General features: G+C 40.1%; 1 protein-coding gene and 1 long non-coding RNA gene across 5 annotated transcripts in view; one reads left to right on the top strand and one right to left on the bottom strand.

Moving 5' to 3' along the window:
• LOC113950867 overlaps positions 1-15,388 on the bottom strand; it is a 227,975-nt gene that overhangs the window by 74,722 nt on the left and 137,865 nt on the right. The window lies entirely within an intron of this gene.
• SYT9 (synaptotagmin 9) overlaps positions 7-15,388 on the top strand; it is a 67,338-nt gene continuing 51,956 nt past the window's right edge. For all 4 annotated transcript variants that reach the window (XM_027651207.1, XM_027651206.1, XM_027651205.1 and 1 more), the window contains exon 1: positions 7-185. In XM_027651207.1, the coding sequence (XP_027507008.1) occupies positions 38-185 (148 nt within the window). In that variant the 5' untranslated portion in view covers positions 7-37. The remainder of the gene's footprint in view (positions 186-15,388) is intronic.

Consider the following 15,388-nt stretch of genomic DNA (forward strand, 5'->3'; position numbering starts at 1 on the left):
CTCCGCTCCGCTCCGCTCCCGAGGATGCTGCGGGGCGATGCCCGGCGACAGGGAGGACGAGATCTGCCAGAAAGCGCTGCAGCTGCTGGCCGAGCTGTGCTCCGTCGGGGCGGTGGAGAACGAGAACTGCCGCGATTTCATCTACTACCTGCGGGACAGAGCCCGGCCCCGCCTCAGCGACTCAGGTACGGCCGCCGCCCTCGGGGGCGCGGGCACCGGCGGCCTCTCCCGGCCCCGGCTGCGGGAGGAGGGCGAACCCCCCCCCCCCGGCATCCCTCGGCGGCCGGGCGCCGCGGGGCGCGGCCTGCCGGCGCGGCGGGGGCTGCCCGGAGCGAGCGGCGGCGGAGCGGGGAAGGTGGAGGGAGGGATGCTCCCGGGAACGCGGGGCTGGCGGGGAAATTTGCCCGGCGTGGCCGGGGGAGGACGCTGGTCCGGGCTCTGCCGCGCCCGGCGCTGGGTTGCAGCGCCCGGTGCCGGGGGAGATGCGGAGCCCGAGCCCGCAGCGCTGCCCGAGCCCGTGCGAGCAGCGGGTGCGGCAGCGCGGGGGGCGGGCGGGCAACTTTCGGCCGCCGCCGCTCACCCGGAGCGGGTCGGAGCCGCCCTGCCCGGCGCTGCCGCGGATCTGCTGCAGTGCCCGGGGGCCCGGGGCTGCCCTTGTGCTCCCCTGGCCCTCCCGGCGCTCCGGGGTTAAGCGCAGAAGAGAAGGGTTCGTAGCCCGGTGTAATTGGAGCGCGATTTAACCTAACTTCCCAGTTCTGTGCGTTACAAGCTAAGAAGACTGTTCCTCGCAATTCTGTAGGTACAAGCAGAGGTTGTGGGGCTTACAAGGTGTACGCCGGGTGTTTGTGTGTGTGTATGTCAGGATTGTGGTTACCTTTTTGCGTCTTGGCATAACGCTCCTACTTAAAAAACTTTAACTTAAGGAAGCTTTCTCATAAGGAAGCTGAGCTCCAGCTGCACAAAAACGTGGAAAGACTGAAGATGTGCCGTATGTTTCTGGCCATAAGGGAAAGGCAAATTGCAGTTTAAAGTAGGAGCTTATTACATTTATTTTTGCATCGAGATGGGTTCGCTCGGTGTGAGGAGAAATTTAGAGTGTTAAAAAAGAAGTTGATAAACGTTTGCAGTACTGGGAAGCCGTGCTGTTAGATCAGCTGGTCATCACAGCACAGTATTAATTTCTTTATTATTCTCTGAAACGAATCAGTTCACTTAGTGTAGGGCAGTCTAATGACACTATTCTTAAATGTTTTTCTGTGATTTGGTGAGTCTGAGGTAACACTCAGTGCAACTTACTGACAAATCCTTGCACATGCCAAAAGGCCTGGATGAAACAAGTAAAACTAAGAAAAAAAAAATTGAGGGGGAAAAAAAATCTGCTACCACAACAAATGAATAAGGAATTTTCCATCATTCAGTTCACTTGTATCCAAAGCTGTTTACAGCCATTCTAGCTTTTCACTACTTGAAATATTCAAATTGAAGTGATTCATGCAATGTTTGATAAGGATTCTTTGAAAATAGGCAAACTTAATTGTTGGTTCATATAGGCATATTTAATTTGTTCGTAGAAGCAATAATTTTTGTGACAGACACCTGTGATTTTCAGTAATTTTCATCTGCTAAAGGATCAATCACATATTTGTATATCAGGTCATGATTCCAAAAATGTCTGCTTAAATCAGTGCTCGCTTTGGATACAAAACTACTTGAAATGCATATGGAGACTTTAACCTCAGCTACTTGGATAACAGCTTTTCAAATTTCTTTCAGAAGCTACCTGCTTTTTCTCCATCAGCCTCGGGCAAAAAGAGTACCTGGCATCTGTTTGAGAGCAGTTTTAAAGCATGGTGCGCTCGGGAAAATTGTATCACCTCTACCTAAAGATGAAAAAAACGTGTATTTATTTCTACCTGTTTTGCTTCGACTGTTATTATACAACAGCCTTCCAGTATTGTTGCAAACCTGCTCGATTACACAGAGCAGCAGTCCCTAACCTTCGCCAGCCAATGTACAACAACAGTGAGCAATTATGCTGCAGGCAGCATCTTCCTATTGGCCTCAATTTTAACATTTTTATTTTTTGCAGCTGCAGCCAGTCTCAGAGGGTCTAGCAGGCAACACGTTATCCATAAGCCCTGACTTGGAAAGCGCTTCTGTAAGGTAGCAATGTCAGGAATTTATTAATTTACCTAGTCTTATATTTCTTTGATTAAAATAGGTATATTTTCCCAGTGAACTGGCTGCCCATGTGGTTTGTTTAGCTGGTCCTTAGATGTGATGGCGTGGCCTGTAAGAAGGCAGTGTACATGACTTCCAAAACGAAGCAATAGGATTCACAATCAAAGGGCAGTACGCTTGACCAAATCCAACCTGCTTTGTGTAGTGAGTTTCATTGACTTAACAAGGGCAAAATGGCCTTAAAAAGCCCTGACAGCTGATGCATTCCCTTTCCAGCCTCTAGTGGTCTAAGCATAGGGATGTGAAGAAAACTCGTGCTGAAAGACAGCATCTCCTTGGCAGACCTGGGCAAAAGATGAAGCTATCCTGGTTCCAACTTGCTGCCCCCCAAGGTGTGAAGGTGGTGTGCATTAGTCAAACTGAGTAACTTGCTTTTAGGCCACCCAAAAGAGCAATATGTACAACTGAGTTGAGAAAAGTGCAGCCGGAAAACACACACACACAGTTAGGTTTTGCACAGGAATCAAAGCATGGGGAAATGCTTACAAAAGTTCTTTCGAAATAAAAGTGACTACTTGCCTAAATCCAACAACATGGTGGATATAGATGATTTTACAGCACTTTGATTGGAGCCATTCATGTATGTTGGCTCTGTCCTCTGTCAGTATTTAGAAAAATCAATCTCTTACAGGGGGAGATAGTGAGTTGAGGGGTTGCTGAGCCTGATAGGAGTGTTTGTCTACAAGCTCAGCCTCCTGGCACTGCTCAGTTCCAGCAGGGAGCAGCCAGATCCCTGGAGATCCACTAGTTTCTTGCCTGATATGTGATGCAGTTGGCTTTGTGGCTTCCCGCTGTCTGAGGCTTTGGTGTGTGACTCAGACCAGGAGGGAGGAGGACAGGGACAGGAGGGGATTGGATACCTGTGGTATGTGCCACATCTTTATTTTTCATGTAATTTACCCTGTTGTGGGAAGCCCTGCACGTGCTTGGAGCATGAGTTTAAAGTCTAATGAGTTCTGGGTTTAATGCGCTGGTCCACTGGATATAAAGGGTGACATGGGTGAGTCAGATTTTAAAACTCTTCAGAAAACTAAAGATGCAAATTAGTCATTTAGTGAAAAATCTTCAATTAGTTCAATAAGAGGTATAAGTCAGAGCAACCTTGAAAATCCCAATAGGCATCCTTAAGCATTTCAGTACTTTAATAGGCTGACTCGTTTTCTGTTCCACTGTAAAATGTCAATAATATTTCTGTATCACAGAAGGGTTTTATGAGGGTAAATTGCAAAGTCTGAACACCTCAAGTATGTAATACATTCACAAAGGAGAGTCACGTGGACCTCTTGGAGATGTTCAAGTGAAATCTGTGTTTGTCATATGGACGTTTGAAAACAATCACTCAAGATCACGTAATATCGCCCCACGACACCAAATAAATTAAATATTGTAGATGAGGAATGGAAGTTCCTTGAGCAGGAGAATTATATTAGTGTGTAAAAAATATCAAAAATCAAAACAACAAAAAAAACACATGAAGGCAGAAAACCTTAATGGAGAGACTAACCATTAAAAGAGGAATTAAGACAGAGAAACTGCTTATGAAGGGTTAAAAAAAAAGTACAGCCATTAATCATAATTAATTCTAATTAATTTTGTCGCAGAAAGAATGAATAGAAATAAAAAGTAAAGTTTGTTCTCCTTTTCTGTTGTGTTGGATAGCACGTCTTGAGGATGAGCCAGTAAGGTCTTAAAATATTCTTAATTATGTTCTTTAAAATTGACTAGTAGATGCTAAAACAGAATACATGATGAATATTGTGGGTATGGTGATGGCCATTAAGCATAAAGTATGCTACAGGTCATAAGTGTGAGATCAATATTGTACAGTAACAGAAAGTCAGATTTTAGTACTTGATGGAGGTAAAGATAGTTGACAATCCAGAAATTAAGAAATGTGGGCATGGAAATGGGGTGGATATTGAAGACAAAATGTACAAGAAAGTGCAGTTATGGTCTTGCAGTGGAATTTGAGAATCTTATGAATCAGTACTTTTTTTTTTTTTTTCAGTCTATACTTTCAACTTCAGGAAAGACAAAAGCACAAAGAAACAAAAAAGCCTAACAGGTTATATGTGGCCTCCAAACCCACTGCTGGAATGTGAGAGCCACGGTTTTCTGTGGAGAGGATCATTCTGATAGAGTGGTCATTCCTTAGGAAGCTAATACTTGCAATTAAATATTATTCCAGCAAGTTTGCCTTTAATTCAGAACTGAGTTTAAAACCAAAACCTGTCTTCAGAAAGTAGTTTAACTTCTTAGAAGGGTATTTTTAAATTTTTGTAACTCAAATTACTCACTGATTCATTCCCTGCCTCACCCCCCCAAGTATTCCAGGGACACATCAAGCTGCAGAGTTTCATCAAGATGCTAAGTACATCTAGATTTATCTAGATAAATGCAAAAAGCATTTACAAGTTGTAAAGACATGAAAAAGATCTGAGTGGGTGAAGTAACTTTCAGTATGTTTGTTATTTTTATTTTACTCACTATGAGCCGTTGCTTTCCGTATTTTTAATTTGCTTTTCCTCCTGCGAAAGAAATGTAAAATGCAGCTGCTCCAAATTGATAGTATTCTGTGTGTCATTCCAGTGCAGGAGTCTTTGCAGGACAGAGGACAAGTATGAATCATATTCACTGACATGAGGTCAAATGAGTGAACATGTGTGAGGCCCAAATTCCTCTGGGTTTCGAGAACCAAAGTGCTGTTTCGAGAGTTGAAAAAAACCACCACACTGATGTTATGTGTTTTAGACTGAAAATATGTACTCTTTTTCTCTTTTGAAAAGTCAGGAACAAGTTTGAAGCAGGCAGAAATAATTCCTTCCTGTTGCTTGTGTTCTAAGATGCTCTGCTAGTTTAATTCCCTTTGAACAAAGAGGCTCTCAGAGATTTTCCTGTCATACTGGAAAAGTTTAGTATTGGTTTTCCTTGGGAAATCTGTCTAAAACAGATAACTAAACTTTGAAACAAACTGTAGAAAAGAGTAAATCATGTTCAAAGTAAAGGGACTAGCTGTGTGCTTAATAATGGTTCAAAGGTAAATTAATTTTAATAAAAGTAAATTAAAGACTTTACTATAACTGCACATAACTTTTTCCTAGAATATATTTTTGTTTATAGGTAACCTAAAGTTGTATAGTTGTTTAAGTTAGGATTTACACTTGAAAATGAGAGAAAGGGAAGGCTACAAACATAATTCTTACGATAAAACTGAGCTTTTGTGAGGCTGCAGCACAGTTGTGTTAAATACTCTTCAGACACGAAGGGACAGATCCTTGCAGTACTGAAATCACTTTATATTTTTTCAGTAGTGCAAAGCAACTGCAGTGTTCTTTAGTAGTACTTTTAACTTGAGAAGACAAACATGAGTAGGTTTTCTGCAGTGCCTCTGACCAAGACTCAAGGCCGGTGCTGTCTTATGGCTGCTCTTGGATGCTGTGGGGAGAAGGACAAGTTTCAGTCTATGGGAAAAAGCCAAGAGAAAGGTGGCCCCTAGCCCTTCTTGGTCTCTGCATCCATATTCTGTAGACATGTGGAAAATAAGAGCTTTCTGGGGCTTCCATTTCCATTTTGGTTTTACTTCTCACTTTTATGGGAATTTTACCAAATGTCTGTTGTTTACAGTCTGCCCTTATGCACTGAAACTATAATATAACAATATTTTATGCTGTGTTAAATAGCCTGATGCCAGCTACACCCCTTTGTGTTTAACAGAGAAAAGTATGTTTACTCATATGTGATATATATAAAAATAATACTTATTTACTGCAGTCATTGCAAGCCCATTTGTGATGTAATACAAAAAGTTAAAGTAATATACTAATTGAATCAGAAATCACTTATCACTACAGTCATCACACAATTTATGCATTCCTCTTCCAAATGTGCAGTGAACATTAAGGAAAATGGTTATTTTGAATTGTGAGTAACAAAAATATATATAATTGAAAATAACCTGAAGAGTAATGACAAGAACATCAGCCTTTGAAAATTAGGATGGCTAAATAGCATACAGTCTGTCTTACACCTGAATTCCCATCTTAAATGCCAGTTTTGCTTGTGAGGAGCAGTAGGCTAAATTTAGTCCTTGTACATACAAACTCTTTTTGCCACTAAAACTTGATCACTGCATTTGTCATAGCTTTTATTTCACTGGGATTTGCACGTTGCTCCTTGATGGGAGGGGAGAGGGGAAAGAAGTTAGCTAATTATACTTTCCCATGGATTATCCATAAACTTTCTGCAGGCAACAGTTTAAATTTGGCACAGAAAGCTCTGATGACTTAGAAGAGGTGTTACTGTAATGGATTTATGGGTCATTAATTCCCGAAAAAACATGAACCTCTGTTACAGTAATTCTGGTTTTCAGTACTGGTAGAATTCTGAATTGTTACATATTTGTGTGATCCATATATTTAGTGACCCAAGTACAAATGATCAGCCACGTGTTCCCCCAGACAGCTTTCCGGAAGATTCCTTTCCAAACTAATTTGTGTGAGTTTAATTACACTGACAATTCAGAGACCTAGAAATGTAAATCCAAAATTATTGCTGTCATAACAGCAGATTCAGTTAAACTCAGTCTTGAGGGTGTGCAGCGCTCTACGAACTTTGGTGCGTAACATGTAGAGGTTGAACATAAACTGCAATTTATGTTTAAAAGCACATTTCTATGTTTAAGTTCTTCCTGCACTGAAAATAATGATCACTGTTGATTTAGTGAAAAACTGTACTGAAAAATGTTGCACTGTGCATCTTTTGCTGCATTTTGTCATTATTTAAAGCTCTTCTGTGGCTTTATTTAGCCCAAAGAGATAAAGAGAGATTATTTTGATGCAAAGCTTTCATATTGCTAACAGGTCCCTTTCATACTGCTAACAAAATTTTAGTCCAAGGGATAAGAATTTAGAATAATTAGTTACAGATGAAAGGAATTTCCATAAAAATGCCGTCAGTTGCAACTTAAAAAACCTGCAATTCCTAAAGTTCATCCTCTGACAAGATAAATCTTTTTTGCATGTTTTGTAGTACTGTTAAGTAGTGAATACTTGATCCATTTATTTGGAGAGTAGAGAAAAAAGTGTTATGTATAACAGGTGGTGGCTTGCATATTTGTTATATTAGCTGTTGTAATCACACTGAATTTTGTGTTTTAAGCTGCTCAATAGGTTCAGCTTCATTTTTTTTTCTTTTTTTTTTTATGTTAGACATTCATTAGCCGAGTTTGGCTTCATTTGGCAGTCGTACACTACAGGATTTGGTCTTGTATACCTCCTGTGGTTAGCTGGAATTCAGAAATACAGTGGATGCAGTTGAAACTGGCACACGTATGTGTATGTTTTAAGCCAATTTACAGTTGTTGTGTGTCTACCAAAGATCAATGTTGGAATAGTCCATAAACTGTCAGAAGAAGCTTTCAGATTATTTTTGTAAAACCACCATACTAACAAAAAGATCAGGCACTAATGATTTGGAGTTAAAACTTTCAAAGGGTGTTTAAAATAATAAGAATGAGGATTTGAAATAGAATCATTCCTTCCAGTATACTTTCTCACTTTCTTTTTTTCCCAGTTTAGTTTTATACATAAAAGAAAGCCTTGCTGACTTCCCTTGGAAAAATGTTTCTTCAGTTTGTTTAATTTCCATCAGGAAGTTTTTTTAAAATGTCTTAATTCTATCTCACTGTCAATGAAACTCCCCAAATATTTCCTTTCCCCCTGTGAGGAATCCTTTTTTTGAGTATACAAAACATTAAGTATTTATCTTTAAAGTTTCCTCTTGTAAACCAGTCTTGATCATTCCCACCCAGGTTACTCAGTGTCTGGTTGCTGCATTCTCTTTCTAGATTATATGTGCATATACCAGTGTTTCAGATGATCTTCCATCTGGATGTTCCCACTCCATTTCTCAACCAGCAGCTCATTTTATTTATTGCCCCATTTCTAATATTTTTAATTCAGCTGGTTTTTAGTTCTCTGACTTCAACAGTATGGTTTGCTTTCTTTTCCCATGTAGTGTAATGTAATTGTATTGCTGTTTAATCAACCAGTACACAAAGTTTGACCCATTTTACACACAGGTTATCTCATGGGGCATCTGGCTACAGCTGTATAAAGTTCCCTTTAGAGTCCCCTTTTAAGACTTTCTACCTGTTTTCTAGTTTGCAAGAGGTTCATGGCTATGGAGTGGATTGTTTCACCAATAAATATTAAGATAGTACAAAAGGTGTTTCTCACATCTATGAAATTTTGTAAGTAATTAAACCTTGTGGTTCAGTATAAATTATTCTCCTGATATAGAAAGGAATGTACAATGCTAATTAGAAAATTATCAATGAGACCAACAGTCTTATGATCTTCTGTTTCCATTTGTAGCAGATGTTTTACCCAGTTAAATGAGAAGGTTTTTTTCTCCCCCCCCCCCCCCCCCCCCCCAAGAAGTTAAATGGATAAAACTAAGGCCTAATTATTCTATCTCTTTTTGGGAAGCCAACCAAAAACAGCTACTCTCTAGTATTCATTATGCCAAGGTCTCTCTGCACAGCATAAATGGAGTGTTTCCCCAGTCTGGCTACAGGGACATGCAGCAGGTGTTGAGTTGGGTCTTGCTTAGTGCTCTTCTTTTCCCTGTAGTAGGGCTAGAGTAGGATGTGTGTAGCAGTGGCATTATGGCAGTTCTTACCTGCGGAAAAGAGCTTTAAGGTCCATTAGCAACCAAAAACAAGAGGAAAGAGATGTGGTATTGCTTAAAAAATACGTAAAACTCTGAACAGAAAATGATCTTATCGGTGCTGGTTTATTTTTTTAAGCTTTATCAGTTTGCTTGGACACAAATCTAAACCAATAGCTCAAATTTTGTTTAACTGTATGATTCTGCTCTCTTCTGCAGTAGATCTTGTCATTAAGAAAAGCTCCTATTTCTGCACATGCCACAAAGGCATCCATGGTAACAAAAGTCTAACATAAACTTTTCCTCTTTTTTTTTTTTTGATAATGACAAATATTAAAGATGATTAATGAGTTAAAAAAAATAGAGATCAGAAATTAGGCTGAGCTGGTAAACAGGAGGGTGAGACGTTGACCTGTTTTTTGTTCATTTGTTTGTTTTATTTGTTGAATTTTATTTAGTTTCATAGCTGTTTCACGAATAAAGAGGGATGAAACCTGATGGTACAGTAGGCACAAGCATGACACCTGTTGCTTGTGCTGCTCAGGAGATGGACATGAGGAGCAGAAGAGGCAGCTAAGCCTCTAAAGAAAGACATATCACTCATATTCCCAAGGGATCAAAGAGCACCAAGCAGGTTTCCTGTTACTTAGAAATTAGACTTAGCTGAGTTGAAGCCTGAGATTTTAACAACCTGCCTACAGGGACATAGTGGACAGGAAAGGTTGTGGATATACTGTGTTGTACCTTTGTTGTAAGAATTTAAATTTCTGTCTTATATTACACTAAAATCTGCCATTTTTTTCCAAATTTAAAAGCCTTTTAAGCTTCTTTGTGGAGTTCACTGTAAAAAAAAAAGGTAAAACAGATCTGTCCACATGCTTTGGCTGTCTTGTGGTCCCATCACATGCTCATTGGTTTGTTGGTTGGTTGGTTGGGGGTTTTTTTGAGGGCTCAGTAGCTTGCTAAGTCATTCTGAGAAAGCATGATTTGACACTGACAGTAGGGCTGTGGCTAATCAGGAAAGAGAAAGCTTGGCCGCCGTATCTTCACTTAATAAGTAAAACCTGTCACCTTGACTCTTTCCTACACAGCAGCATCACTGTTCCTGCCAGCTTCTCTTAGCTGCAGAAGGTGTAACATTTTTATATCTGCTCTCGTTCTCAAGTTAATGTCTTGTTCCTGCCTACCTTGTTCGTTTTGTACCTGTCTCTTTTTCTGTTGTCATTGTGTTACAAAGAGAGAATTGACTAGTCAAGATGATTTCTTTCCTACTGCTGCTAGGAGCCAGTGATGATAAAATAGCTAAAAGCAGTTCCCAAAATAGCAGTGCACAGGTATGGGTTTGCCAGAGTGATCTGATAGTGATTACTCTATCTGTCCTTCTGTAGTGTAGTGTTACAAGTCAGACCCAGCACTGTGAACAAAAACTGCTCTTTCTTCTTTTGATATATTTTTCTTCCTTCTTTTCTGTTTTTCTTGGGAGCTGGAAACCAGAACAGACCTTAATAGGAATAAAACCAGCAACATCTTCAGCCACCTCAGCTTCTTTTCATTCCCAGATTAGGGGGAAGTAGTTCTTCACTTTCAGGAACATGTAAAATTGAGTCTTGGGATTCACTCCTTATCCTAAAGGCTCTGTGCACTGAGAGAAGGAACAGTAATTTTGTTAAAATGGAAGGCTTGGGATTTGACATTTTCCGTTGTTTGGCAGTTTTACCTCCTTTTTTCTGTACCCCTCCATACGAGGAAGATTTCCAGTGGTAGTTGTTGCCATGGCACTAAGCAGGACGAGGTGTCTACTCCAGTCTTAAAACTACGTTTATGGTCGTGTTGTGAAAAATCATCTCTTCTGACAAGTTGGGCTTGTTTATGCAGAATTAATACAGCACCACTTCTTTTCTTCCAAAGTGAAGAGAGGCTCTTCAGGTCATTCCCTGTGTGTCAAGGCAAATGTGAGCTGGAAAAGCCTTGGAATTAGTTCTGTCCTTCCACTCCCTCGTTAGCTGTTCAAATGAACAACCGCTTCACGCCCTGCCGAGCAGCTGATTGGCCTTGGAGGGAAGAAGCATCTGAAGCAGTATTAATGTTTCATTCAAAATCATGAGAGCCAGGGAGGAGGGGAATTAGGGAATTCAAAACCCCACATCAGTCCTGCCTTTTATTTCGCCAGGCCCTTTTCTCTTGAGCAGCATCCCTAATTGTCTCCCACACCGGATTTCCTCTTAGGATGGTCTTGCTGACTTTGTGAGATGTTTTTGCCAAGGGTAAATTTAACAACCCTCTTCCCTTCGCTTTTCTTTCTCCATTGTCTGCTTCTTCTCCCCAACCCTGTTAACAGTAGCTGCTATGACATGTGCTGGATAGGAGATGGAGGAGCAAAGAAGCTGTGCAGACCCTCTGTCCTCTGCTGTTTTCTCAAGTCATCACTGCTGCATCAAGACCTATGAAAATCCCTTCTTATTTTCTCAGTAAGCAAAGCAGATCACAAAGCTGAAAAAAATAGCGCCTTAAAATGCTATCTCAAAGATATATGAGCAAACTAGATGTAATAAAGCAATCAGTAAAGGAGTGTAGTGGGATGCATGACAGCAAGAACAGCCAGCTGCATCTGGGAAATACACAAGTCCTTGGATTCCAGCAGTATAAAACATCCAAAGCTTTAAAAGATGAACAATTCTTACTTTTCTGTAGCAGTCCCAGCAGCTTGAAACACAGTTGGCAACCATTTATTACAATCATAGAATCATTGATGTTAAAAGAAACATCACCTCAAAGTGGGTATTCACATAAGATCTTGGATTCATTGTGTATAGAATAGCACGTGCCAGGGTTGTTAAATCTGGAAATGTTGCTAATAAATAAAAATAGTTTCTTAGGACAGGAGTAGAAAAAATGTTAGATGCAGAAGTGTTGCATAATTAACCTTGATCAACAGGGAAGGACCCTTTTACAACGTTTCAAGAAGTACTCTTCCCAGTAAATGACAGCAAATAGATGCCAAATCTCTGAGTACTTCTGAGGTAGATGTATATTGTTGTTTTTAAAAACACAAATGTTGCTTATTCTTTTACCTGCTAGTCTTTGGAAAAAAAAAATGGGGGAAAAAGCAAGCTTTGACAGAGTATTTCCTGAGTCAGCAGTTGAATGGAAGGAGTGATGCTGACGCACTTGGTTCAAGGTAATGGAAGGACTTAGCCCCAGCTGAGGAGGTCTGTGCACATACAAAACAGCACAGGAGAGGTCTGGCTGTAAATCCTGCAAATCAGATATTAGCTGGCAAAATGGTAATGCAAATGTGTTTGGTTCAGGTATATTGTTTAGAGACAGGAGTAGGGTTTAGTTGGCTAGAATAGATTACTAGTTGGGGATTGGGAAAATAAGGCTCTTTTTTCAATTGTGCCAGGCACTTGGGATGTGATCTTGTAGAAAACTGTCAGTGTTGTTTTTCCCCACCCTTTCAGCTGCTTTTCCAGTACTGATATGCAGCTAAAATTCCATCTAATGCCATGTCTGTAATCAGCAGAGAAAGCAGGGCATGTCTCAAGTGTGATGTCAGTGAAGCACTGAGCAGAAACCTGCCTAAAAAGCAGCCAAGAGAAAACAGTGGGTCCAAGGACTTAGGTAGAAAGTAGCCTGCCTGAATATGGCTTGCTCTGTTTTCACAGCAAACAGAAAACAAGAGCCTGGGCCTTGCTGGGGCCTCTCAGCACTTTACTCTTATAAATAATAAACAGAATATATTTTCCTCTTGTGTAAGTTAGCAAATAGAAATGTACCTCTGCTATCAGCAAGGAAGCTATAATTGAGAGGCAGTGATTTGTTGGGATACACGTTCAAATGGGAATAAATAAAAGCTTAAGGAGGATTTCAAAACTTCTATTTCTGTGCTGGGCTTGATATGTTTAGCTGTGTAATTTATTCATGATACCTCTTTGCAAGCTTGGATTTACGTTTTCAAACTGAAATCATACAACACACTGTAACCTGCATCTGACAAAACAACAACACTAACAGGTAACTTTTGGTTATCTTTTGCATATTCCACCACTTTGCTGTTTACTGTCCCATTTTTGACAAGGGAGATTCAAACATTTGCTTTCATGACCTGGGTTGGATTTCAGAGGTACATCTCGATGTGATTCCATTTGAGACTGACACTGAAAGGACTGTGATGGGGGAAATCACGTTCACATTATTGGAGCAGAAATGCACAACACAAACTTTTTCTTGGAGGAGGACAACTTTTTAATGTTCCCCATTCTCCAGTTTGTGTCCCCCCTCACACTTGGGATTAACCAGTGTATTTTTATTGGGTCAGTTCACTTGTTCTTAAGGATATATATTTGTTTGTTAGTTCAGTATACCTCAGTGTGTCTGTCGTGCTCATGTTTATGAAACTTGTAGAATTAATCACCCACCCCTTACATGAATGTCCTCTAGAGAAATTAACAGTGGGTAACTCTACTCAGCAACCTTCTTACAGCCTGACTTTCACAAGTCTGGAAGTTTGGAACGTGCAACTCTTTGAAATGCTGGTCCTTTTTCCTTCTTCCTTTTTGTTTTTTTCTTAAGTGAATGTAACCTTATGCTTACAAGTGAAATGTTTTCTGTTTTCTTAACATTCACATTTTAGTCATTCAAAAAACTATTCCTTTTTTCCTGCATTCATCTCAGTTTCTATAATTTTGGAGCAAAATTTAATCCCACTGTCAGATATTGAAAGCTGCTAAAAAGGAGATGGATTCAAACTGAGAGAGAGTAGGTTTAGATCAGATATTAGGAAGAAGTTCTTTACTGTGAAGGTGGTGAGGCACTGGAACAGGTTGCCCAGAGAAGCTGTGGATGCCCCATCCCTGGAAGTGTTCAAGGCCAGATTGAATGGGGCTTTGAGCAACCTGGGATAGTGGAAGGTGTCCCTTCCCAGAGCAGGGGGGTTGGAACTGGATGATCTTTAGGATCCCTTCCAACCCAAACCGTTCTGTGATTCTATGATTCTATAAACCACAGTCACTAAGTCTGACCTCATGGCTTCTGTAGCACTACTTTTACTCAAAATAATCTCTGAGTAAAATTTTCCGAGAAAGGACATGAGTGAAACTACTGTACCCCAGTGAAACTGAGTGGGAATTTGAAATGTAAGCCCTTCATGTATGTTTTTAAAATCTAAACATAATCGTTTGTGCTGCTAAAATAAGAAATAACTGCTTCTGTTCTAAACACTTCTCCAGTTTTATAGTGATCAATTTTTGAATGATCTCGGCTCACTAGTTCCATTTTATCTTATTTGAATAATAAATGCATGCTGTAACAAATGCAATTACAACAGGAAATTCTTTCTTAAAAATATAACAGTGTGGTCAGTTTTCCCCTCAGTGCTGTGGACTGTTTGCAAAAGTTAGAACTTTGCAGTGTGAAAGGTAATCTTCGCTAACTTAGTGGGGCAAATAAAAGTTGTTAAATGAATACCTGATGGTGGGAATCGTGTTAATTTAAAGGAAATAGGATCACAGACACCTCCTGAGAAAAGGATGCATACAAACACCTGACTCTAAAGAGAAGATTTCAAATAATACTCATCTAATTCAGTTTTAAGTATATTTATTCATAATATAATCGAGCTATCAGAAGCGTGATTTTATTTTTTTAATTTATTTTTAACTTCATTTTCTTAATTTATTTTGAGGGGCCATGTGGGACCAAGATAAGCAATAGACATCGGTGGGTGCCTTATCTACCTATGGTGGACGACAAAGAAAAATGTACCAAGCTTTCAAAAAGAAATCCTAAAATCATTCCACTGAACTAGCTGAAAAAATTAGCAAATCCCATCCTGTTGGACAGAAAAGTGGGTTGTAGCTCTGTCTGGGGAAATGGGAAGAAACCCTCATTAATACTTTTAGTTGCTTTTTGGGTTTTTTTCTGGTCAAGAATAAAAAATTTAGAGACCAGAAGATGAAAAAACACTGGCTAGAAATTTACCATCCATTTGGTTTTCCCGTAGAAGTAGCAGAATTTTTGGAATTCCCCAGATTTGAGAGCAGTCCAGCTGAGCAGGTCTTGGAGGACAAGAGAAGACATGAAAACTCAGTGTTTCCATGCTGTTTTCTTAAATATCCCCCTGCAGTGGTATTATGGTTTCTAGGAACGAGGGGCTGACACCACTATTTGCTTCTTTACATTCTTTGTAGTTCTGAGAGGGAGGTAGGGAGAGCAGTTGTTCTCCCCTTGGAACAGGCCTGGGGAAGAGCAGTCAGGACTCTGCAAGAAGAAGGTTGCAAAGCTCATACTCCCTTCCCTACATCCCATTTGCTTGTGTGCACCCACCTGGAGAGAGTAGTGTGTGTATCATGTGAAAAGTATGTCACTGATTATAACTGAACTTCTCTTAAAAAACTATGCTATATACTGTGATTGTAATTTCTCTCTCTGGTAAGGCTGTTTATCTTCTTTTTCTTTTTTTATTGCTTGAGTGAACCTA

Source organism: Corapipo altera, unplaced genomic scaffold (genome assembly GCF_003945725.1).
Source record: "Corapipo altera isolate COAL_440 unplaced genomic scaffold, ASM394572v1 78, whole genome shotgun sequence".
Taxonomy (NCBI): Eukaryota; Metazoa; Chordata; class Aves; order Passeriformes; family Pipridae; genus Corapipo; species Corapipo altera.